The 26990-nt window shown below is 41.8% G+C and overlaps 1 protein-coding gene across 3 annotated transcripts in view; it reads right to left on the reverse strand.

The window, feature by feature from the left end:
• Positions 1–26990, reverse strand: part of PLXNA2 (plexin A2) — a 397866-nt gene that overhangs the window by 104988 nt on the left and 265888 nt on the right. For all 3 annotated transcript variants that reach the window (XR_008331159.1, XM_053393447.1, XM_053393446.1), the window contains exons 11-13: positions 23951–24047; positions 17978–18177; positions 731–882 (exon numbers count right to left, since the gene is read on the reverse strand). Coding sequence is in view for 2 of the 3 variants with exons in the window: in XM_053393447.1 (XP_053249422.1) it covers positions 731–882; positions 17978–18177; positions 23951–24047 (449 nt within the window). In the remaining variant the exon portion in view is untranslated. The remainder of the gene's footprint in view (positions 1–730; positions 883–17977; positions 18178–23950; positions 24048–26990) is intronic.

A 26990-nucleotide genomic window follows, 5' to 3' on the forward strand; every position in this document is an offset into this window, starting at 1 on the left:
GAATGAGGTGGTGGTGGAGAGAGTCTAATAATTTCAACCAGGTGAAAACTGTCACTTAACTTCACAATAGCCATGTCTTGTTGGTGATGCACTTAACATAATGAGATGTTCACATTTACCACGCCCTCGCCCCCACATGGTCACAAGAGAAAAGTACACAAGTGCTACTGGGGTGAATTAGACTCCATATGAATTCAAATGGCGAAGTCATTAAAGACACCAGATACTATTTCTATGAAGAGCGCAGGTTGGTACTTTCCCCTGTGTTATAAACAATAATCCTGAATACAATTTCATATTTTACATTACACTGGAGTAATTGCCAAATACATCTTTAAAAACCCCCACCAACCCACAACTTGTGATTTAATTGGGGTCTATTTGATCCCAATATATGAGAAGTAAAGTGCTTTTTACACATGTAAGAGGGTTACATTGGGTCCTGCACATTACATTACTATTACATTTATTACAATCCTAAAGCAGCAAATGTCACAGCTTATACACATTTCCCGCTAATGCCTCACCCAGGCTTACAGGTTTATCCTCTTCAGATAACCAATTAGGATTCCACCTTTTAAATATAATCACCTGCCATGTTGTTCCTCCTAGCATAAGTATACTCAGTTGTACTTTCCCCCTTTGTTGCAGGGGGTAACAGCATTTATGCTAAATGCTGTAAGCAATTTTTAGCTCGCATAAAGGTTCAGGTGGCGCCATGTCAACTCACTGTTCAGCAATAATGTACTGCTCCTCCAATGGTGTACATTCCACTCCAGCCACTTGTACGTTGTGGGCGATCTCGGAGAAATCCAGGCCCAGGTTAACACCACGAATTGTAACTCGTGTTCCTCCCTCTGGTGGGCCTGACACTGTTAGGATCTGGTGAGGGAAGCAGAGCACAGGGTCAACAATAAAAACAAACTATATCTCACAGAAAGCCAAAAGCTGTATGGCCACACAAAAAAGGATTGGAGCTGCATGTGTTTGTGTAGAAAGCCTAGCTTTAAAAAACAAAAAAACAACAACACCCCCCACCATCTATTGTGAATACTGTTTCAACAACTTGGAGCACACTACAGTATTTCTAGACCCCAGTGACCCATCTAGAAAATGAGCATACAATTTAGGAGCATAAGGTGGCTAAAGTAATGTATAAAACCAGAGCGCAGGGGCTGGGGAAATCAATTTGTCATTAATTATCCCTGTCAATGTACTGTTGTTAGTTTGTGGTACACAAACCACCATCTTCTTAGGATTATGAAATCTGTTTGTTTTTTAAAAATGATGCTAAATATTCAAAAATTATCTCCCCACCACAATAACTTTGGTGAGGGGAAGAAAAAGGTTATGGACCAGGTATCATTATGCAGGTTAAAGCAATTCTCCCTCCTGTCACCCCCACCCAGAAGAATGCACCCCCTGTTTGGTATAGATATGTGCAAAATCACTGTTAAAAAGGTGCATGAAATTGCCTTTTAAGATTTGGACAGAGCTGCTTTTGTCCAAAGGTAAAGGAGGATCACTGCAGGGAGATTAGTGCCTATTTAATGAGTTACTAAGCAAAGATACCTGGAAATGAAGCATTAACTGGAACAGAATATTCAGTGAAGTGTAAGTTGTTCAAGACATCTGCAGTGTTTCCAGGTATGAGTAATGAGGAAATCTGCCCATCTGAATATACTCAGTGAACATTACAGTAGCAGAAACAACTTAATGGCCTGTGACTGTGAAAAGTCTAAATACACAGCTGAGTTATACTTTTATGAGGACCAATGTAAATGCCACAAAATGGTGAGCAAACACTCAAGTTCTCCAGAGCTCTTCATTGGGCTAACATTAAGCAAAATAGAGGGAACAGGGAGGAGAGCTGGCTTGGTGTTGAAGCATGAAGCCTAGCCTACATTTAGCCTTAAGGCAGCTTGTAAGAGGACGCTGCAGACTGACTGCACAATCTAAACCTTGGGATTGAGAGAGTTTGGATTTGGTGGATCTTGGGCTCTTCCAACTGGGTCTCAACTAGTGTAATCCCCTCGTCTCAGCTCAGCAGGGGTTCAGTTGGCTGAGCCAGGGTTGTCCCCCCAAAAGGGGACAGGTGGGGGGTGGGACAGGGCAAGGTGAGACTTACACCTCTTCCAAACTCCTTGGCAGCTTCCTCACATGACCTAGCAGCTTAACGTTGGCTTTCTATAGCTAGGCTTTCTCTGTTAATTGGATTATATGCTGCTAGGATCCAGGCAGGCATTACTAAGGGCTGTTGGGTCAAAGAAGCAAATAATGGTTGATTCCCCATTTTGAAAATGTAAAATCTAGCAGTTATCCAAATTTGTCTCCAGTTCTAAGCAAAACACACAGATTCCTCATGAAGGTAAATAAAGGGGGAAATGTTCACCTTACAATTTTAGCTTGTGTACTAGATACAAAGTCCATATAAGTCAAATTAGGTTTGGGGGCATAGAACCCTGAAAAGTTAATGCGACATTTTTGTTGGTCCTACAAAGGTATTTCCTGATTGTAGAATTAGATTCCCCTCCCCCCAACAGACCAGTTTGAATCTCTCTACTTTGTGTGCATCTTGGAGAACCCTGAATTGCATTGGTCAAAAGTAGGATCCTAAAACTGATTATTTAGGCCAATTTCTTTCTGTAAAAGTTAGTGGATCTCCAGTCAGTTCATCAATGGAAAATAAATTCTATGTAAGTTATACTACAATTCCCTGATAATAACATATTCACCTAATAAGAGATAATAAGACTAACAAAAATTGAGGTGTCATTCCCAAACTCCAAATATATAGGATGCTAACACACAAAGCAAAGGACTAACATCTTACAGCCCTTTATTGACATCTAGTTCCTAGTATATTATGTTTTTACACTATAGTGCTTCTAACTCTTGTGATATAGCTCCACATTTGAATTTTCTCCCACATTTGTAGAGGTGATAAAGTTATTTTATTAAGAAGGGAAAACTGAGATTCTCACATTTTCAGCATGTAGTATTAAAAAAAACAACAACTGAAGAACTGAACAGATTCCCAGAAATTTCTATAATTTTCCACTGCCTCTACTGCTTGGCAAATTTTGTGGCTGTCATCTTATGAACTAGGAATAGGCCAGATTTTGAGGCACTTTCTGCAAATAGTTGTGCTTCCTTTTGCAAAGGGGTGTGAAAAATCACCCCAAAAGTTGAGCGTGTTTCACTGGGATGCATGTGTGGTGTTTATTTGTTTTACAAATGGACCATAAAACAGACTATAGCTAACCCCCTCCAGCACAGTATTTGGTATCATCTTAGGAGACATCTGCAGCACTCGTGTTCCTGTCTGGTTAAGGGGTGTGTGTGTGTGTGTGTGTGTGTGTGTGTGAGAGAGAGAGAGAGAGAGAGAGAGAGAGAGAGAGAGAGAATCTTTATTCCTTCCAGACCATCATGTATTTGTCCACTGCAGCACTACTGTATAATCAAGAAGCAGTAAACACACATGTGATATGAGGAAGAGAAGACCCAGTGAATATAAGATTATTACTTCTCTCTGTCCCTCTAATGCCATCTATCTGCATGGTGCTGTATAGAAGAGCATAGGCAAAATAAAAATAAAAATGGGTGGGTAGGGATCTCTGCCCTAAGGAGGTTACAATAAATTTTAACAGCAGGGGAGATAACAAAGAAGGAAAGGAAGGGAGGAAATGAGAAAGCAAGAGCTTTCCATATGATCTCATGCAGCAACTGTGAAGGTAGAAACTTAAGAATTAAGGTGTTATTTTACTCTGTTGTACTTTATATGGCTATGTAATATATAATATGACCCCGCACCAATGGACCGTAACTCCAGTATAAGTTTAAATATAATAATTCAACAGCTGTGCCAATTGCCACCTGTTTCTTGCACAGCTGTGGGAGGCCAGATGTGAAAGTTAAATTCATACCAATGTGAGATATTCACAACATATCCTTAGAAAGTGTCGCTAGCAAGCCAATCATTCCTTTTAGCCTTTGTTGTTGCATTTCCTCTTGCAATTTTCACATGCGCTCTAAACACTGCAAACCCACTAATTCTGTCCGGCTAAGAAGGCTGTGTCGTTTACCATAATCACTCCTAGCCCAGCATCTACATCTCAGCTTCTGAATCATGCCCTGACAACCTACAGGCGTGGGAGGCAACCTCCGTACCTACTATGGTGGAACACAAGAAAGCTGGTGGGAGGCTACAGCTGGTTGTTAGTGGCAGAAATGTCTGCTGGGAGGTTTAGGACTTGCTTTTTATAGACTTTTATAAAAGCTACTAACCTTAAAAGGCTTGACAGTTACTTTGGAGAACTTCATTAAGCTCCGCTTTGGACAGGCACTGAATGTTAAATACCACATTTTATTAGGGAGCAAAGCATTCACACCTCCTTAAATGTCGTTTTGAAATACTAAAAGGGGGAGTTTACTTCATGACCTGTCTATTTATAGTATACCTCTGCCACAAGCACTTCGGCTCCTAGTCTAGGAAAAGGTACCCTCTACAACAGGGGTGGGCGAACCACAGCCATGTCAGATTCACTAGGACCGTAAGATCTACCCAGCAGAGCCAGATGTAAAGGATATATAGTCAGAATTAAACATCAGGTTGTCTCTAAGCACATTCTGAGCTGAAGAAATTGCTTTCAGTTCAAGAACTGAACAGAGGTCCCAGCCTTTCACACAAAAGTATGTCTGCAGACGCCTAATTTAGGTGGGGAAAGTCAATTTGTTGATCCTGTTGATAAAGCAACTCGGAGTCAGGAACCCTGATCTACTGCTAAGCACCCAGAGATTTACCAGTAGATCCTGATCTCCCTTCTGCCCACCACTGATCTACAACTGCCAACCATCTCCAGTACACCATTGCCTAAACTTCAGTGTACTGTGCTCAAATTATAACTCTCCACTCCCACTACACGTTGGTCTTCTAGCTCACATATGAGTGCCATGGGCTACATGCAGCCTTTGGCCAACTTCTGTGAGGTATGCAGGACCTCTTCCCACTGCTTAGCTCTAGGAGCAGTGGAGAGGTGCTCCTATGGCAACACTCATCAGCTGTCTCTATCACGCCATGTGCTTTCTTCTTCTTGCTGTCCACCTGATTGGTGCTGGGAATAACTGAGGAGTGTTCTGATGGGATCTAGACACTCCCAATTACTTCTCTGAATGCAAGCCTTCCTCACCCATTTCTTGCCCTCAATCAAATCACAGCCAAACCCAATTCTTTCCTCTCTCACTTACGTTTCTTAATTTTTCTCACTTCACTTCTGCTCCTTTATTCTGCAAGTCTAAAATTATTATTTTAATGCAAAACACATCCCAATATATACTTGACTGTGCAGGTACCATTATGTATAGGGCTGCATTGTGTTCTAAAAAACACTCCTTTCTTTCTCTTGCCTCTGCTTTAGTTCCCATCCTCCCCTCTGCATTCAGCCCTGGGACTAAAAGCTTTAATCTCTTCACTGTGTAGCGTCTGTTACACTCCTGCTTTCTGTAACTAGCACTCTGCAGTGTGTCTTGTATCATTTTCCTTTGCAAAGCATCATGTGTCTACAAAGGACACGATACAAAAATCAAATTGCATTATATTATACTAAGCACTGTTGAAGGCCTGCTGCTGCTCATGTTTACAAGTCACCCGTACACTATGGTTCACGATTCTTGACAGTTATTTCCCTTACATCTGTATGTTATTTTAAAAATGCATTTGCTGCAGCATTTGCATTACAAACTGAGGTGCTTTGCCCCTCCCATAAAAATCCAAAGCTTTTACACACACACACACACACACACACACACACACACACTTATTCATTTATTTAGATACTGGGAACATTTCTTATCCGACTTGAGTCAACAAAACCTTACTACAATGTCAAACAACGCAGTGTGGCTTTTCTGTTTTCCAAATGTTTTGACCTGGAAAATACCCGAACCAGACTTCCCATTCGACCTAGATTTTAGTGGCCGCTAATTGAACAGTTTTGAAGGAACTGTGTCACAATGCAGCCGCGGGGTTAGAACAGATGCATTCAATTAATTACAGCTGGGGAAATTCAGTAATAATCACAGAAGGCAGCAAATACTTAAAGGGTCCAGTTATATAGACCTCTCTAGACATAACAAGACCAGGCCAAAGTCCAGCCAGCTGCCATGTCTCTGGTATCCAAACTAGAAGCATTTTTATAAAGAAAAAGAGTAGCTTTTAGATCCTATTTGTATGTAGATTCAAGGTAAATTATATGAGTTGGGGCCAACTTCAGGTTTCTTTTGGCATTACCATGTTGACATAAAACCAGCCACATAGTTGCTATCCTTTTACTATAATCACCTATAATATTAATTAATTTATTTATATTTTACCTTTCAGGATACAAATTCTTCCAAGGAACATCAAACTACAGCTCTAAAAACCACAATAAGTAAGATCAACATATAAAAAGTCATCAGGATCCTTCTCACTGGGCAGATGGTTGTAGAATGGCTCTGTGGTTTGGGAAGGGGAAGGTCCAATTGAATCAGGCTCTGAGGTGGTCTTTGCCTCTTCTTTCTCTCTGAAATCCTTCCCACAGGACAACTGGTAAAATGGGGTGGGAGAGCAGCAGCTCCGAGGTGATCTTTGTGACATGGTTATGGCCTACTCACAGCTTCTCTCTTCAAAAACTGACAGTTTGCTCAGCTTCCATTCCCTAGAGGCAAAAAGGCCATTGTAGCTCCTTCTAAGTCCCAATATACAAACTGGTTTTCTGGGAAATTGAGCAATTCCTGCAGTAGTTAACACCCTGACAGTTGCACCTACCAACTTCTAAAAGGCGAGAACAGCACATTTCCATCTGACAGGTGGCTCTGTCCAGCCAATCCATCAGAACCCAACTTGAGTCAAGAGCCCTTAAGAATTAAATGTTGCCAACATTTCTTTGCCCCTTTTCTTCCAAAATGCTGCACTGCTTTTGAGGAGAAACCTAAATTTGTGTAGGCATACCTTTCATAGGCTACATTTTTATTTTCTTAAAGCACCTTTCTGCCCCTTCATGTGGCTAGTCCATTTGGAGTCATGTGTGCATCAGTGGGATTTGACAGAGAAAACCAACCTATCTTGGAGTTGCATGACAATGGGATATTCCCTTGGCCTCCCCACAAAAGTATTTGCTTTGCTCCCTTGGGGTTCAGAAGAAACATAAGGGGAGTATGGTGGAAGGCCTACCTCAGGGCCCTCCGTCCTTTCACAGCTGGCCTACGCAGATTGGCAGTCATAACAGAAGAGGAAGAGCATAGCCTTCCCTTTACAACCTTTGCCTCCTTCCTTCTCCCTCCTGGAATCCTTCCAACAGGACAGGCCTGAGAGGGTGGAGAAGGGAACGTCTAGCTGGAACTGGCTCTGAGGTAGCCTTGACTGGCTCCCTCTGGCTCCTGGAATCCTTCCCACACATCAGAAGTTAGTACAGCAGCAGCCTATCACACAGAAATTTAGCAGGCGACGCTTTTCCTAGAACAGAGATAAATGATGGAAAAAACTAAAATTCTGTGTGTCAGGCTGCTAAAGGCACAAGATCAGTGGTGTCAGAAGATGTTAATTAAATATGTCATAGAAATGCTTCTTTGGGTGAGGGGAGGGGTGTTATTAGCATCAGCAACCAAATTACAGCCAGATCATTGTAATTATCATCTATATTTCACTTTTCAGCTCTGATCCAGCAAAGCATGTGCACAGCAGTCAGAGATGTGCACACAGAGCCCTTTTAAAAAGCTGCAGCTGTACTGATGATCGGTGAGTAAGGGGGAGAGAATGGAATTGAATCCAGTCCCCAGGTAGCAGATCACTGGGATCCTAGCTTAAAAAAGAAAAAGAAAAAAAGATTGTGTGCAGTAGCTATGAATACTAGATTGAGCTGGGAAATCACATGAATAGCACCCTGCTGCATATACAATTCCCTATCCAGATAGGGATATATATGCAGAGCCTTTTTCTATTAATGCATAGTCCCTAGTTAGCTGGTGTGTTAATACACAAGATGCTTAGTAATCCTTACTGCATTCATCGTTGCAACAAAGAGGAAAGGAAGGAGGGTGTTTCTAGGACAAACCTCCAACTCCTGGAATTTGCTACTTGTGAGTTCTAATCCCAACTCTGCCAGCATGTCACAATGCTCCAGCTGCTTCTGATATTTAAAGCCCTTTACAATCACTGGATAAAAGAAGCCACGCAAGGCAAAGTATTATATTATCATTATGAAGGTGTCAGTCAGGAGAAGTATCTATGGGGACGAACATATATTAGGAAACATCCTCCAATGGTTCTCCTCAAATCCTGTCATCCAAGCTCCAAAATATTAATTACCCATCACAAGGCTTCGCTGATAATAGGAACAACCTTATTTGCCTGCCCAGAAACTGAAACAGGAGTTCTTTTAAAAACATTTTTCCTATAGGACACGTGCAGAAGAGCAGTGGCGTAGCGTGGGGGGTGTAGGGGGGGCCGGCCGCACCGGGTGCAACATCTGGGGGGCGCGCGCTCGCACTCGCAGCTCTCTGCCCCTACCTGGCTCACTCAGGGTTAGGGGGCGCAAATTACTTGCCTTGCCCCGGGTGCTGACAACCCACGCTACGCCACTGCAGAAGAGGAACTGAAAAGCAAGACTACATAAGCACACATGTGTTATAAGTCAGACCATTCTCCACTCTAATGGGCAGCAAGCTCTTCAGGGTTTCAGACAGGAGACACCCCCAGCTCTAGCTGGATATTCTAGGGATTGAAACTGAAACCTCCTATATGCAGCCTTTGCCAATGACTCCATCATGCTCCTGTACCTCTTAGTTACCTCCCATCATCATTAATTTAGCTCAATCCTGTGGTCTGCTGTGCAAAACAAACAACTGGATAGCACTGGGTAAATGGGCCAGTACAGCTTTGCAGGTCATGATGTTGCACTGATACAATACAAGAAACAGCAACTAAGCAGAAACTCAATTTCTGCAGCACAATTAGACTGCAAAGACAAAAGGGGGTAATATTCCAACATGTGGGTACCAGGACCCCATAAACCAAGCAGCACCTCTTCAGCAAAACAAACATAACTGACACACAGCTGCCATTGCTGGGCTGATGCATGTACCACATTAACACAGACACCATCCCACTGACATTCACTAGTCCATACTCTGCAAAAGGATGAGAACAGGTGTTGTGTGTGTGTGTGTGTGTGTGTGTGATATTTTTAGAATTTTGTTTTGAGCATATTATAATATATTCCAAGGTCTCGGAACAGCAAGCGAAGGAGGAAAGAGAGGATAAATAAAATCAATTAATCACAGGTGGGGAAAAATGAGCCCATCAAGTCCTGTAATAAAAGCCATCTTGAACATAATAGCACCGTATCTGACAAAAGAGGGGAGGGGAGAGTAGCAAAGTTGTGGCGTTTCAAAGCTATACGAATAACATACGCTTTTTGTTCCATGGTTATATTTGTAGCTGGCTCCATCCCAGTAGATGAGCCCAGCAGGGGCTCAGCACATCCACAGAGCTAGTTCATCAGCCTGGCATGATCACTCCTTGTCTCTGTCTTAGCTGATAGTACATTCCAAACCTAATTGTTATCTCAGCAGAGCAACTCCATTATTCAGCCTGACACTCCTCCCCGCACAACCCCCGTTAGCTGTTTGTTGCAGTGATGTTATATTAATGAGGCCTGCAAATAAGTGAATAGGAGATCAGAGCACTGCTTGTTCATAAGGAAGCTGATTTTTTATTTATTTAATCACTGATGCTGTGGGCAGCAGGGGAAGATTTATGCTGTCAGGGGGGACATGGGATAGATCCCAACGATGCACTGTGTGGATGGAAAAGATTTCATGTTAACATGTACACTATTATTGATTTTTCTTTTATGTCAACAAGTAAAGATCCCCCTAATCTCCACTCCCCATTGGCTCATTACCGTTTTAAAAAAGCTTACATCTCCTTGATCTGTTTCCAGTGTTTCTCAAACTTGGACCTCCAAGTATGTTGTTGGACTAAAACTCCCATCATCCTTGGCTAGCAGCACCAGTGGCTAGGGATGATGGGAGTTTTCGCTGGAGATCCACATTTGAGAAGCACTTCATGGAAATAATAGTAATCTTCCTCTGATGAAATTTCACCCTCTTCCTCTATTTCCCAGAAAGTTCACTTGCAGTCCTATACATTTTTGAGGGCTGGTACAGCACTCCTGGATAGTTCAGTCAGTAGAGCATGGAACTCTTCATCTCAGAGTTGTGGGTTCAAGCCCCAGGTTGGGCAAAATGGTTTTCAAAGCATTGTTTCAGGACCTGGGTTAAATGGGAATCCTGGGTAGCTCTAACCATATCTAATGATACTGCTGGAGTAACGCTTAACTGACATTAGACTAGGAGTTCAAATTAGTGCTCCAGAATGCAGAGGATGGGGAGAGATTTTGCAATCCTATGGTTAAGAAACGAAATGCTACATGTGTACTGGTGCTCAGGAGTATGTTCTTAGTTCAATGGTATGAACTCATCAAGTATCTATGCCTGCACATAGATACTTGATGAGTTCATACCATTGAACTAAGAACATAAACTGGCTAAACTGGCTGCATAAACTGGCTGATTCAAACTTAAGTAGCCTCACTGATTTTCACTCATGGAAATCATTGATACAAATTCCTATCTACCATGGACATTGAGAGTTGATGAAGAGGAGTGGTCTAAGATTTTCCTAACTCTAATTTGAATTCCTGTTAACAAAGATGAGTTGTGTTCATTTCCTTCTAGACAATCAAACCAATTATACCATTCTTTCATAACTAAGGGGTCTTATGCTCCCCCCCCAAACAGAGGCTAAACCATTATGCTTTTCTCTTCCACAACAGTCCTATAGGCAATCTGAAATCATTGTAACACCTAGTAGAGTCCAGTCCAATTCACAAAACAATCCTATACATGTCTACTTGGTAGCAAGTTATATTGCTATCAGTAGGCTGAAACCAAGTCATTGTGAGAACTGAACAATCTCCAACAGAACTTTGCATCCCACCTCTACTCATTGTAAACCCCACAAGCATGTACACAAGCACATCCACCCAACAGATCTGGTCTGGAGGTTTGTGGGAACTCTCAGGGAAGGTTTGTGGTGTGAGGGATATGCAGAAGAAGAAGAGGAACTTCTGGTGTAAGTGCAGAAGGTGTTTGACTTGTGGAATGGCTTTGCTGGATACAACCGTATGGGCCTTACTCTCAGGTAAGTGTTGATGGAGCATGTTTCTCAGTAACACATACAGCCTGCACTATTAGCCTGCACATTCTGTCTTATGACCATTACTAAACTGAGAATAGTCAACATCAAACCAGCTTTTTCTATCCTCACTTTCTCTGTTTGGATTAACATCCTGTCTGATTAAGAATTCCAGAGAATTAATTAAAGTCCCAATAAAGATATTGTAGATTTTGAAATTTAACTCAAGGATGATATTGGAGAAACAACTTGGCCAGCATTTGCTGTGAGATGTTTCTTTGTTGAGTCAAGGAATTGCTTTTGCCTTCTGGTTCGCTTGAGGAAAGGAAGTGAAGTGAAATCTCTGATTTCTGAAAATGTTACATCTGCCTGAATGTTTCATTTGGAAGGGAAAATTGTTCTCAGATTCCTTTTCTTGCTCCTGGTGACTTGCAATCCCCAGGTCTTTGCACACAGCACAGAGATCTTTGTGAGAAGAACAACTTTAAAATGCTGAGAAGGCAAGTTTGTTTATTTATAGAAGGGCTCAAGGTTTTGATTAAAAATAAAAAATGGAAACTAAACCCCTTGGGATGAAAATAAAATGCACTAAGCCCATCAGGTTGGCAGAAAGGGCGGGTCTTAGTGTCACACAGAATCAAGCTGAAAGAGAGGAACATTGCTTGGTTCTAATGGCTGTAGAAAGGAGATGAAAAGTTCAGTCTTGGGCAAAGAGCCAGCATAATGTCTGTGCTTTGCTTAAATACTATTGAAAATGAAAGGCTGTGGCTAACACAGCACCAAAAACCTAGTGAATATGGGATACCAAAGTTAGCTAAATACATTTTCATACATGCTTGCATGTTGTACTTTCAGAGCAACAATGGGGGGTGCGGCAGGGAGCTTTATTTAGTCCCTGATTATGTAGAGGGGAAGATCTGCAGTACTATTTTTCAATAATCACTTACAAACACAAAATTCATTTTAATAGTGGGATGAGCTTCATAATGGTGTGAATGTTTGCCCATTTGTTTTGCCATGGATTTAAAAAACCCACTGGTTACGCTTCTTGTATTAGTCAGCCATAAAAGTAAATTAACATAATTGCCTGGGTTTTTGCATAATTGCAATTTATATATAACATTTCTACCCTACTCTGTGCCTCTGTTAATACTCTATTTATTATTGCTATAATTGTATTGATACTTTATTTTTCTTTAATTATAACCTTGAAAAGGCTATACATTTGCCAAACAAACAAACAAGAACATAGAGAAACAAAGACTGAACTACTTTGCTTATGAAACAAACATCTTAAGTAGTGTTTACTAGGAGCCAGGAAGTCCTAAGTCATCAGTTGCTACTTGTCACTCCCCCCCCCCCCCCCGCCGGCTCTTGAGGAAGCTTAACAGCAACAAAATTGATACCAGGACTTAGTGTGGTATTTCTCTGGAAATGCATTTGATCCATATCCAACACCCATTTTGGTCTATCTAATACTCATTTTCTCCACAAAGTATCATTTTCATTTAAAATCAGTTATTTCAATTATCCTAGATTATTCTTCCTGCCATTTTAGTATCCTTGGTATGTGTGTCTCAGTTCCATGTACACATTTGAGTTTTTGCAACCATTCCCTCTTCGGTCTTCACCTCAAGCAATGGCAAAAGATGTACTATAGATCAACTTCCCTACCCTGGGGCCCTTCAGATGTTTTGGACTACAACTCCCATCATCCCTGACCTTTGGTCATGTTGGCTAGGAGTGATGGAAGCTGTAGTCCAAAACAAGGCTGCTGCAGATGTTGCAGGATCTCATTCAACAAATGGGCTGATAGGGCTTTTGAGTGTTGACTGGTGTCTCTGTGTGACATATAAACAGTATGTGCTTTCACAAGAGCTCTCAAGTCGGGATTTGGGGATGATTGAGTGAAGTTAATTGAGACTCATTTACTTAGAATAAATAGGTACCATTTCTTGTCAAAAAGTAATAAACTGAAGCACTAGGAGTTGTTGTTTTTAACTAACAACCCATAAAAAGGGTGAGGAGTGATTCAAGGGAGCTTAATGAGGAATGTGGGAAAAGTGGTGAAAAGAATATTCTGTTCAAGTAGCCATTCCAGTCATTTGTTCAGCCACTGCGCTGCAGAATAAGCAAAAAGGAAACATCTTGCAGTACTTACTGAGAACTCCACAGCCAATTGTTCTTTGCAATTGTTATAGGAATCCTAAGGTCTTATATATATATATATATAGAACAAATGTTCATAAATGTACAAGGCAAACACATGTGCATAAGTATAGTGTCTGAAACAGTACAGGAGAGCAATCCTGAAGCCATTTTGACTCTCCCAAACTGACCTCAAATATTCCTCTGCAAGGAGGAAGGAAATGGGGAAAGCTTTCCAGTTGTCTTTGGACTGTAGGGGCATTACACCTCCCTTTGCAAATACAGTCTGGCAAGTCTGTTAAGCTGAGCAAACTATCAATTTATGTAAGAGATTTGGGAACTAAAGTATTTACCATCACAAAAGAATGGCCAGACTGCCCAGGTTGAGCAATGGTTGATCATTATCTGGTATCCTGACCGACAGGTTTTCTGCTGTAGACTGCCCCCCATGTATGTATGATGTTTTGGGGGGTGGTCTTCAGCTACAGGGAAGAGAATTTCAAAAATTCCTGCATGGCAGGGGGTTGGACTAGATGAGCCTTGTGGTCCCTTCCAACTCTACAAGTCTATGATTCTATGCTTTAAAAAAGGAGACATCATTATCTATGTCAGGGATGGGGAACCTTTTTACCCCCAGGATGGCTTTCTCTTGTCGACAACTCTCTGGGGGGTCACAAGGCAGATGGGGCAAAGGACAAAACGTGTGTGGAGCCATGGATGTGACTCATATGTTTGTGCAGCAGACTAAACCCAGTTGTGTTAAATCAGAGATTTTTATACACATACCCCCATCCAGGCAATCAAGAGGCCATAGATTGTTTAATTAGCCAAAGGCCTAGGAAAAGAGGAATACGTTTGCCCAGCGCCTAAAGATATGTAATCCCCAGGCAATGCCTCTCTGGGGAGAACATTCCACATGGGGCCACTGCAGATAAGGCCTATTCTTGTGTTGCCCTCTGGATTTCTCATGGAGGAGGCACACAAAGAAGGACCTCAGATGATGATTGCAGGGTCTGGGTCAGTTCACATGGGGACAGGCAATCCTTGAGGAATTGCAATCCTGAGCCATTTAAGGCTTTGTAGTTCAAAGCCAGCAAACTGAATTGGGCCTGGAAACTAACTGGCAGCTGGTGAAGTCAGGACAGGATTGGTGTCATATTCTCACCATCTTGTCCCCATAAGCAACCTGGCTGCTGAACCAGCTGAAGTTTCTGAACTGCCTTCAGTAAATCTAACCTAGGGGTTACCAGTTAACCCCCTTCCTCATGATGGATCTGAAGGGGCATATTACAATATTGTTCTATTATTATCCCAAAGGGGGGGAGGTTTCTACACCAACCAGAAGGACAGGGTTTTTTCTGTTGCTTAAATGTTACAGTGCAAATGGGCCTCTCGTTGGAATGTCTAGCTTGGGTGGGTGAAAGATAAGAGCAAGGTTGAATAGGTGTTATTCTGGCCCCAGACGGGGGGGGGGGGGGGGAGAGACTGAAGACAAGGAGGCGAGTTGAAAGGGAGGAGAGTAACGCAGGAGACAAAGCCCCATTTTATTGCTATTAGTATAAATCACATGTTCTACATGTGAACACGTGTCGAGGTTCATGGCGTGGAGAGGCTGGTGCAGGAAGGAAACGGGGGGCAAGCCCATGTAAGGACATAGGAAGTTGCCATAACTTTCGGTTTACAAGAAATCAGGTGGTATTGTATTCTGCAAATCTATAGAAAGGGGGCACACCCTGACTTGGTGTGCAGGTTGCGAACTTATCGCCCTGTACCTTTGTTCTGCATATATGCACTTCAAATAAAATCCTGTTAATAACCTGGAAGGACGTTTTGCCGCTTTGTGTGAATCTGTGCTCCGGGGACCCAATAGCAGATGTGGTTGGTCCTTCAGATCCACTCCACATCAATTAATATATTTAATTTTATTAATACTATATACCAGTAAGTATTAAATGGTATTAATAGTAAGAATCATAGTTAATCAATATATGAATTAAAACACACATAGCATTTTATAAACAAGGATTTCCCACATCACATCTGTTTTGGCCTTCTGCCTCTGCTTCTTCAAGCTACTTCCTTCCTGATGCATTTGCCATTTGTGGCAAGATGAACCACCATAAAGCCCTTTATAATATGCGCAACTTGCCCTTAAATAATTTCATGTTGATTAAAATGAGGACCCTGTAAAAGACACAATGGATTTCACCAAACTAATGAAAAGCAAACCTCCTCCAAAATGCATGAATATTTAATAAAATCTAAACTGCCCAAGTATGTTTTATGAGCTGAGAAAAATCTAAAGCATGTTTTGGAAAGGGGAGGGGGACTAACGTCACCCTTAGAGTGCAATGCAAAATTCTAAAACTGCCACCAACAAGCCAGTCTTCATTATATTTTCTCCCTGAAATTTGGCCGAGCTTAATCCCTGGTGAAGTAAATTCTCTATGGCAAAATTCTCTATGGCAAACTTCCGGACGTTATAACATTAACACTAAAGAACTACTCCTGCAGTTCTGCAATGAGGCTGATACTGAATCTGGCTCTCTATTTATAGCATTTTTACAGAGCTCTTTAGCTAAAAAGGCTCCCAGAGTGACTTACAAAGATCAACAGTAAGACAGTCCCTGCCAAAATCTTTTCCTGTAACAAACTCAGCCTTCTACATAAGCATCTGCCTAGTAGCCACAAACAAGGTACTGAACACAGGCTAGCACATGTAATTCTATGCAGGCAAGTGAGCAGGCTTGAAGAGGAGGCTGAACATGCAGTGATCTGCTAGAGGAGGGTCAGAGCTCTCGGTGCCTGCTTCATCAGCCCCCCACAGGCTAGTAAAGTTGTTTGCAGGCTAGTAATTTTTATGGCCCTGTTTACAAGGCTGAACTAATTCTATATAATCTCTGGTCAGAAGTTAAGTAGAGATTGTTCTGCCTCTGTTATACACCAAATTTGAATTAACTAGAACATTAAGAATACTTATTTGACAGGGCATTTTAATTAATTTATTATTTTTTTTTTACTATGGTCTTTAACTGAGTGATGCTTTTATTGCTACAAGTTCTGGCACTGCTCTAAGGCTTTCTCTGGTAAGTTACACAATTCTGAAATTTTGAAGTAGCATTGGTATAAATATCAAGGTAATGAATAAAGGGACGCGGGTGGCGCTGTGGGTTAAACCTCAGCGCCTAGGACTTGCCGATTGCATGGTCGGCGGTTTGAATCCCCGCGGCGGGGTGCGCTCCCGTCGTTTGGTCCCAGCGCCTGCCAACCTAGCAGTTCGAAAGCACCTCCAGGTGCAAGTAGATAAATAGGGACCGCTTACCAGCGGGAAGGTAAACGGCATTCCGTGTGCTGCACTGGCTCGCCAGATGCAGCTTGTCACGCTGGCCACGTGACCTGGAAGTGTCTGCGGACAGCGCTGGCTCCTGGCCTATAGAGTGAGATGAGCGCACAACCCTAGAGTCTGGCAAGACTGGCCCGAACGGGCAGGGGTACCTTTACCTTTAATGAATAAAGGAAGCTCAGTGTCTGGAATCAACAAGCAGAGGACCAGTGATTATCTCAGTCTGTAGTTTCACTACTGAAAGCTTCTGCTAAACATTGTCAGTTTCTACCAATGACAGCATCAGAGAGAACAAAGTTTTCATAAGACTATTGCCCCCTGCACTGGCCTGAAATCCAGAGAAATCAATTACGGACTAATTACTTCCTTGTTTTAATTAGTGTGCCTGCTAAGGGCAGGGAGGACACCCTCATATTGATGTCTGAGCCTGACAACCGAGAGTGGGTGATCAAGGCCAGTAAAAGTGCATGTTGGCTGTGAAGCATAGATGCTGCACAATTAATTTAATAGGAAATCACATATCACTTTATTTTCCACTTTTATGCAACAAGGAGAACATGTTATATTGGGACAAACCAGGTGGAACCAGGAACAGGTAATTCCTAAGCGTATGGAAGTGAAACAGTGGAATTAAGTGGTGGTTCTGCCAAGTTTTGGGCGGGATGGAGGAGGGGTGGGATCAGTATGCCCTCTGTGGAGTCCCCAAATCATCAATTGCTAAGTGGTGGTGGGAGGAGGAGACACACTGATCAGGCAGGCGGAGAAGAAGCAGACAAATGGGTCTCTCTTCTGTAGAGCTTATTCATTTACTTATTTTGGGTGTTTACTTCCCTTACTTTAAAAGTATCTCCGCATGGCTAATCATCAAATACAGGAAATAGATTTTTAAAAATCCATGAAAATGTAACATCAGCCTAAAATTCCATGGTAGAGATAAAACAGGTTTAAACTGGCAATAAAATAGATGGAAAGACCTGACAGAATTAAAAGGTCTTTGCCCTGTGCTGAAATGATATCAAACGAGGCATCAGGTAAGTGTCTCTGGAAAGGGCATTTCAGAGCCAGGGTGTCACCACTGAAAAAGCCTCTTCCTGATTATTATACATTATTGAAACATGCATATTAAGGTAGTTGTGATATACAAAAAAAAAAAGGGGGGTGGCTTAAAAATAGAAAGATAAATCAAGTAAACAAGCAAAGAAGTGAATGGAATAGGAAGAAAATCCAATTGATTTAAATATCTTTACCTCAGTGATTCGTGGGTTGGAGCATTTGACATTCCTGCTTGACCAGTCGAGCCACCTTCCCCATCCACCAATAGGAGAGGGGCAGTGCTGACGCAGAGTACACCTCCCTTCTCCAGTGCACCAGCCACACTCAAATTTCTGATCTGCTTTCAGGCACAACCCACAACTTTCCCGCTGGGCTGCACATTTGTACAGGTGAACTGTGGAGACAGAGATTGGGAGCATGAGCAGAGAGTGGGAGACAGCCCACACCTGACAGATCAAATGAGATACACCTGCTCACATTGCTGGAAGGTGTGAACTGATGCTTGTACTGACCCAGACACAAATCTGCCCACTAGGTGAAATGGCCATCTTAGGCCTTTTACTGGGTACCCTCATCTGCCAATGTTAGATGGGTGACTATTGTGCCCTGACTTTGCAACCCCTTTCCGAAGGAAACCTGCCTAGCCCTTTTGTAGGAATCGTAAAGGCATCAAGCAAAGCAAAGCCTGTCCTGTTTACTCACACTGCTTTTTTTGTGGATGTGTGTTGGGTTACTCTGTCAACTGTTAATGATTAAACTGGTCCTTTTATTGTTGCCATTTATGCATAATAGCATGCTCTCTGATTTTATATGCTGTTTTATGTTTTTATTACATGGAAGTTTTTATGAGTTTTTGTTAAACTAGTATGAATGCCAATGATGGAAGAAAACTGGAATAAATGAACAAATAAAGACTTGTCCAGATTGAATTCTTCAGCTATCTTCAGGTATCTGGTCTGAGCATGAGAGGGCAGAGAGTTATGTATCATCCCAAACCCCCTTCGCTGCTAACTTTAGACAAAAGATTGGAAAAGGGCTTGTAAGTGTGTTTAGCTGAATGTGCTTAGAAGCCTTTCTGTGATCCGGAAACCTACATTTCCAGGATTCCCAATTGTGAGGAGGCTTCTAATCATGTTCAGACCCTGAGGTGGGGCTAACCCGCTCCCAACACACTTTTTGCTCTCGTGCATGCGAACTGAATACCTGAAGAGGAGTTGCATGGCTTGAATGTGTAGTTCAGACCAATGGAGACTTTCGGAACAGGACAGCCTGCATGTAAGGTGTGTTCATCAACATTTTGAGGCTTAGTAGTAGAGTTTTCCCATCCCTGTACTACAAAATGTAAATGTCTTTTCTAGGTACTAAAGTACTTGGGGCTGGCAAAATGCAACCGAGCTATGAAACTGAAGCCATCTCTGTCAACTTATTTGGCTGGGTAGGCACTGAACCCTGGTCAAAGTGAAGGTAAGAGCTTACAACCAGCTGCTTTAGTCCCTGTCCATATCTCGATATATCTCTGGGTTCTCATAATAACAAAAAACAAAACAAAAACAAAACCCACAATTCCTACTCTTTAAACAAGGGCAGGAGTTGGGAACCTTTTTGTGTGTGTGTCAAGTACCACATTTTTTCAGGGGGTATCTGCCAGTGGTGGAAAGGACCAGGACCAGTGGCGTAGCGTGGGGGGTGCAGGGGGGGCTGGCCGCACCGGGCGCAACATCTGGGGGGGGGGCGCACTCGTATTTGCAGCTCTCTGCCCCTACTAAAATCCACAGGTTAGGGGGCGCAAATTACTTGCCTTGCCCCGGGTGCTGACAACCCACACTACGCCACTGGCCAGGACGAGTGGTGGATGGAAGTGAGACCAGAAGAGGACAGGGCACACCCGTTGCTATATCTTTGTGCCCCCCCTCCCATTTTCTTTCTGCTTGCCATCTTCTCAGTGCCACAGGCTACCCACCTCTACTTTAAACATAAAACAATTTTCAGAGGGGTAGATATTTTAGCCTGTTGCAGCAAAAACAGCTAAGAGACTTGTGGCACCTTAAAGACGAACAATTCATTACAGCATAAATTTATAAACTTTTTTGGACTATGAATATATTAGTAGTTAATATGCCAGAATACTTGGGATTTTTTTAAATGTGTGCATACATAATCCTTAAAAGGAAAGAATTGATAGCACAGAAGTCATCCGGCAGAAATGAGAGAATGTTTTGATAATAAAATTAAAGCTGTTAGGTAAATTTGCTTTGTAAAAGGAACAGGTCTATTATCACCTACTTCTCCAAATATCTTAATCACTTTCACACTGTCCAAACTACAACTTCAGTGTGTGTGTGTGTGTGTGTGTGTGTGTGTGTGTTAAGTCACTATTGTTTCTATTTGCTGCTTTGGCCTCATATTCTCTTGTTTGAGCAAGGGAGAATGAAGCATCCTGACTTTGAAAATGATCACCAGTACAACTATTTTTGCCTAGATAGACAAAACTAATTGTTCTGTGCTTAAGAACAGTTTACACTGATCCTTTACTGTTGGTTCCCCTGATACCTGGATATTCCAGCAGTAATTTAATACCAAACCAACTACTGGTAGAGTGTAAACCTAATAGTGATAGTGTGTCCAGATATAGTTAGAGGCAAACCACTAACGTGAACGCAGCTTTGATACTTGCAGTCTGAATTGAGGGATCAACCAAACTTTACTCATGACTCTGATTTTCAGGATTAGTAGGTTTTAGTTACGATACTAAACCTCTGTTTAAAGATGGGCATTCATATTATTGATTTTACTCTCTATCTCCCAATCTTTTACAAAACATTTTAATTTGGATATCCATGCTCCATATACAATATTCTGACGCATCTGAAGAGTCTTTGGCTCCCCCTCCCCCGAACTTTCAGAGCAATATCTTATATCTCAGATTGTTAAGGTTTGCTAGACTAAGGACATACAAACTGTGGATCAAGATCACTTTTGAAAAGATTGCTGAGTAAACTTCTCCTCCTTTTTGATTTAGTGGTTCCAGATACTAATATCTCCAGATATTAGTAAATAGTACTAGCCAGCATGAAACCGAAAGCATAACTGAAGTACTTTGGGCAAGGTCAAGCAAGATTTGTACTTGCATACAAGAGTTTGGACAATGGGGACATATAAACCCTTCTCCTTCCTGTTGAACCTTTCTGCAGATGTTCTTAGATACTATTTCTTCCATGCTTGATTTGGACGACAGCCTTCAAAACCTCTTTGTTTAGTTTCCTCCACTGATTTCAACCAAGAAAGACTTCATTGAAAACAATGTCTCCATTCCCAGGGAGCCTGGCAAGACTCACAATATATCAGGTTCCACAGTAAACTTCAAAAGCATTTGAAAGCAAAATATAGCTCAGAGGGGAACAAATGGGAACCCATTTAATGGATGTCCTTGCTGCTGTAAAAACCAGATTCTTTAATAGGTATTCATTTCATGGACCAAGCCTGCTGTTTTCACAGGGCTTGTTTGGGTCATATAATAACTGACCCTGGCATCATGTGTATTTTTCTAGACACGTCACCTGTAGCAGCAGTTACCATTAAGCATCCTTTCTTCTTTAATGTGCAGAGTCAACCAACTAAGGCTGCCATCCTAGACCAATTTAGCGGACTCCTTTCAATCATCTTGAGTCACATATGATTATGTACTGAATGGGTCAATCCAATTGCTAACCCATGTTTAGAAGTCTTAAAGTCTTTCAAATATGGATTGGTTCAGGATCTGAAGATGTGATGGGTCAATTATATCAAGTCTTCTTCTTTCCACAATGGGGATCTCATGCCTGAAAATATTGTGTTTTGTGTGTGTGTGTGAAGTCGTACCTTGGTTTTTGAACAGAATGCATTCCGGAAGTTCGTTTGACTTCCGAAACATTCAGAAACTAAGGCGCGGCTTCTGATTGGCTGCAGGAGCATCCTGCAGCCAATTGGAAGTCGCACTGGACATTCGGCTTCCAAGGCAAAGTTCACAAACCGGAACAGCTACTTCCGGGTTTGCGATGTTTGAGTTCCAAGTTGTTTGTGAACGAAACTGTTTGAAAACCAAGGTACGACTGTACCATAATCAAAAAAATCATGTCCTAATAGAAACTTATGTCAATTTTAAAAGGGGGGGGGCAAGTACTTTTCTTGTGAGTTCATCTGTCACTAGAAAGTGCTGTGAATCACTAGTTTGATTCATACCTTGGAGTTAGCATGTTGCTCCTTTGATCTTCCCTGGATCTTTTTGCTGCTGCACTGTGCTAAGCAATGTTTGGTTTAGCATGCCATCTGAACCAGGGCTTCATAACTGAAGCAGTAAACTTCCCCATGTCAGAAATCCTTGTTTGACTATCAACTGAGCCCAAATAATCTGCAAACTCTGGGCTTGGCTTGTAATAGATTTTCTGCCAGTTGGTTCTCCAACTGTTTTTGGACTACAACTCCCATCATCCCTAGCTAGCAGGGCTTGTGGTCAGGGATGATGGGAATTGTAGTCCAAAAACAGCTGGAGACCCAAGTTTGGGAAACCCTGGACTAGAACACTCTTTCCCTCCAGAGTACACGGGAGTTGTAATTCCCAATGCCTTCCAGTTGATAAATTCTGAAGACATTATAAACCAAATCTCTTATGAATAGATTCCTGCAAAACATGGACATCATGAGCAGTGATACCTTCTTCTAACAACCCTCAACGCTTCAGAAAACAGCAACCATTTGTCTCCAGCCTGACACCTTTATAACGTCAACATTAAGCAGAAGGGATTCTGTGAGAGTTAGAATCAGAGCCATGGGAGGTTAAGGATGTCACACCTCAAGTGAGTCATAGAGGCTGGCAAATCTCATTTAACCCAACAGGTAGGTCATAAATAGTGCATACAGGGCAATAGATGGCAACATGGTATTGCAAAAAACAAGCATACAACCTTGTAAGCCTATTACCCTCAGACCTCTCCAACACTGATTGTAAAGCCTTATAACCCGCTTACATCCAGATGTCTCGAGGATTGAGCTTAGAGCTCAACTTATGTTCTATGGCAGGCTGAGAGATTCATTTTTTTCAGACTGTTAATTCCAGATTCACGCCTCACCCCCCTCCAAGCCTTTAAGAAGAAATAATATAAAAGGAATCTTAAGGCAGCTGCACATTTCCATCTCAGTTATGTTTATGCCAGTTTGGGCTTAAATGATAATCCTGATACCCTTTGTAATCAAGTTGTCCTTGTTCCCTGAAAGCAGCCGGAGAGGCCCTGCCGTGCACTTAGGATATGGAAAAGATTTTCCTTGGTTACTCTCAGACAACCTGCTTATTGAGCATTCATCCTGATTTGCACTGTTTGCAGTGAGGCTAGACGACATTGCAACAAGCAAGGGTTATTCCATACTTTCCAGTGCACTTTCCATTTTTTTCTGGTGTGTGGGGAGGTCAATTTGTTCTGCAAGAGCATCAAATCATCTTTAATTGGGCAACCTTCAACAGCAGGTATGTGATTGACTCCCACCTGAAAATAGTGACCATGTGGAACATGGGGAATTCATAGGATGACTTGCCTATTGTCACTGGGGCAGTAACAAAAGCCTTTTTGTTTTTTGGAATTCTAACAGTATGGATAACATTTGCAGTATGGGCCTTGGCTGCTTTATGTATTTTTGGTGTTTTTTTAATATTTGTAGTTTAGGGTGTAATATAATAAACGGCTTTGAACAGCAGAAATTTGCTTCCTATAAATTATCTGAAATATATATTTACATAAAGTCTGTGTAGTTCTTCATCTATTTTCCCTCTCACCACTGACATGTGGCACACACTCATCCCATTTGGATTGTTTCAAGCAATGACATAAAAATTTCCCGCAGCAAATTTACAGTCATCCTTGGAGAGGTCTAAGGATAAGAGAATTATAATGCCGCACACACACACACACACACACACACACACACACATGATCTTGCACACCCACCCCCTTTGTCAAGAATCTGGTCTTCCATACTTTAAGAAATGGCAAATATAACCATATTGCTCTAGTGAAACAGGATTTATTTTAAAGCATCAAATGATCTGAATTGGATGAAAATAAAATTTCAAAAATTCCCACAATACATATTAATGAAAATGAAAATATATCAAAATAAACTAAGAATATATTATTTACCTTTCAAATCCTCTGGGTTGTCAATAATGAAGTTTCCATTCCAAACCACAGCAAAATCTACTGCTAAGTTACTTATGTCCATTCCATCATAGAGATACTAAGGAACAAAGAAATGAAATGCATATATGAAGGCTTTGTGTGAAAATAAAAGGAAGAGCCATTAGAATGGACAAATATTGTTTAGAGATTTTTGACAATACATGACTTAGGAATGGGTGGCAGGAGTTGAATTGCAACATATATTTCCATTATCTGCATGGAGAGACACTTCTGCTTGCCATAGAGGCATAATTAAATCAGCTGATGGGCCCGGAGAGAGGTAATAGATTAATTATCCAATTCATGCAGACTGTTCTCACCACTCAGCCCTTGGTTTGCCAATAAAGCCCCATCACCAAGAATTAATGAAATGAAAAAGAGAATTCTACACTCCTATAGGAGGCCATATTAGGCTCTACTATATGCAAACATGCCAGAGTATTTTATGGAACTTACTTGGAAAATATATTCTAATTGGCATTGGCATAGCGATGCTTTAGGCAGTACAAAAGAAAATACATATGACCATAGGTTTAGGAAAAGTTTTCATCCAAAGGTCAGTGGCTCAAAGCTTGCTGGGTTGATATGAACTGCATTCTTCTCTCTTCTTCAACTACCATCACCGTATATACTGTTTAGATAATCACTCAAATGCTTGTTATCACCAGCTCTGCTTCAAAACTTCACCACTTTCACCCTTAAAAACTCTCTATTATAAACTCTGAAAACCAATCTTTCCATCTTTCTGTACCAAAAAGCAAAGCTGGGCTGAATTTCAACCCATCACCACAGTTTACAACAATACTAATAGCAAACTCATTTTCTGAGTGCTGATCCTTATGCATTTAAGTGGCACTATCCATGAAGTAGAGGAAGGTTATCAGCAGGCTCAGGAAAATCCTGAGGTTTGCAGAAGGAAAGAATGAAAAAACTTTGGGGGAAAACCTTAAGGTGTCACAAAAACAAAACAAAACAGCCCAATGAGAACCAACCATGCTCAGTGTCCATAAAATGCCGAGTGCCTGTTGGAGGAGGTAGGAAAGAAGCCTGATGAGGGGAGGATTGCAATGGAGCATCATAAAAGACGGGATGGCTAGCTGGCTGGAGCTCCGGCCAAGAGCATTCCATGCTGCAAAATTTGTTGTGTAGGGTTGCCATATTTCAAAAAGTGAAAATCTGAACACAAAAGTTGTTGAGCTTTATTTTTTTTATTTTTGAGCTATTTTTAAAGGAAAAATGACACTGCTGACATGGGTTGGCAGACATCAGGATTTTCCCGGACATTTCCCCAATTTCCGCCCAGACAATGCTTTTGACTGCAGTATTTGTGTATGTCTGGGAAACTCCAGACATATGGCAACCCTATAATGTTGCGGGCCTCATTTTTCAAGAAAAGTATTGGCTTTCAAGAGCTGGAATTCTCATGCCTAACCGATAGAGGACTAGGATTGGGCCTGTCCAATGCCTCTACAGGTTGCCTGTGTGGAAGAACAAAATCTATAATTCAGCTAGCCTGTCCTTCCCTTCCCCTTTCAAAAAAAGTCTATGCCTCAAATTACATTTTTAAATGAGAAGGTTAGGCTCATTATCTAGAAAAAGCTGTGCATTTTGTAATATGTGCACAATGAAGCAAGTGTCTCTTTGATTTTACAGACACGGTACTTTTGAACTGCACAGTTAGGGCCAAAAATGCCACAGGGAAAAGGAGCCCCAGGTCGGGAAAAAGCAGCAGTACCATCCATGGCAGAAGTCAAAAAGTATGAACAGTAAGTGTGTAAGTAGACTTTTCCTCCCCTCTCCTGTTCTTTGTGTCTCCCAGAGAGCACTACAAGAGTCCAGTCTTAGCACACAGATCTGACTGCCTCTGCAATTAAAGTGGCATTCTAAGCAGGCAAGTGAGACACAGCCATCCAGCTTGCTACTGTAGGTGCCACAAAGCCTACTCCCTTTTAACTTGAGGGAATAGTAGTTCTGTACAATTTCATAGCACAGGTACCTACTACTGGCTGCAGTGAAAAACATGTGAGCCTGCTCATCCCATGTAATGTTCTATAAGCTTTCATTTTCCTTACCTGAAAGGAATATAGGAAATACATAGCATTTGTAGAAATCGTATATGTGAGTGGGATTTGAGCACAATATAAAGGAACCATCTGGATTAGTCCCACGTTTGTTTGTCTGTTTGTTTGCTTTTGAAGGCTGCAAAGTTGTTTTTCTGTGCCACAGTGACGGCAGTTTTTACGGGGCTTGGGAATGCAATAAAGGCTAATTGCCCTGACTGGTGTGATTGATTCCAACATTATTCTTGTCAGCTTGGACACTCCTGTGGGACAAAGAACTCCCGTTTCGCAGCAAGAAGCATTGCAGCCACCTCCTTGACTATGCTTATTTAAGGGAGGCTGTTTTATCTTCCTTCCCTCTCCTCATCCCAGTTCCTTCTTTCTCTTCTCCCAGCAACAGGCAGCTTTCCAGTATTACACATTCTATCAAGCTACTGCAGCTTGGAATTTGACAGCTCCCTGATAAGAGGCCTGCAATTCTCTTTATCTCTCCTGTGTGAATTAGCTTTGCCTTAACACCTTTGTCACATCCCCGCCCCAGCTCCCCCTTTCCTGACCCCCCACAGTCACAGACGGGGGGGGGGGGAGCTGACAGATAAAAGATCTTCTCTGGGGCCAGGATTCTAATTAAACACCTCACTTGCCTGTAGCACATTCCCGTCTGGAATTCAGGATTAGCTTAACCCCTGGTTCTTTTGTTTCATCTCCCAGAATAATGCTTCCCAATGCCTTTTATTCTACCATCTACATTTTCCTCATTTGTAGCTTTGCCTCATTTGTAGCTTTGCCTTCTAGGGTGGCAGCCTCTTCAGTACCTTGAACATGAGTAAACATACGTGAGCAAGATATTCCTGCAGTTATCAAGCACCATAAAAGAAATTTCTCATTTCCCAAAGAGATTCTGAGTGTGCTCTATTCAAAGGGATTGGACAGAAAGGCTA

The sequence above is a fragment of the Podarcis raffonei genome, chromosome 6 (assembly GCF_027172205.1).
Source record: "Podarcis raffonei isolate rPodRaf1 chromosome 6, rPodRaf1.pri, whole genome shotgun sequence".
In the NCBI taxonomy this organism is placed as follows: Eukaryota; Metazoa; Chordata; class Lepidosauria; order Squamata; family Lacertidae; genus Podarcis; species Podarcis raffonei.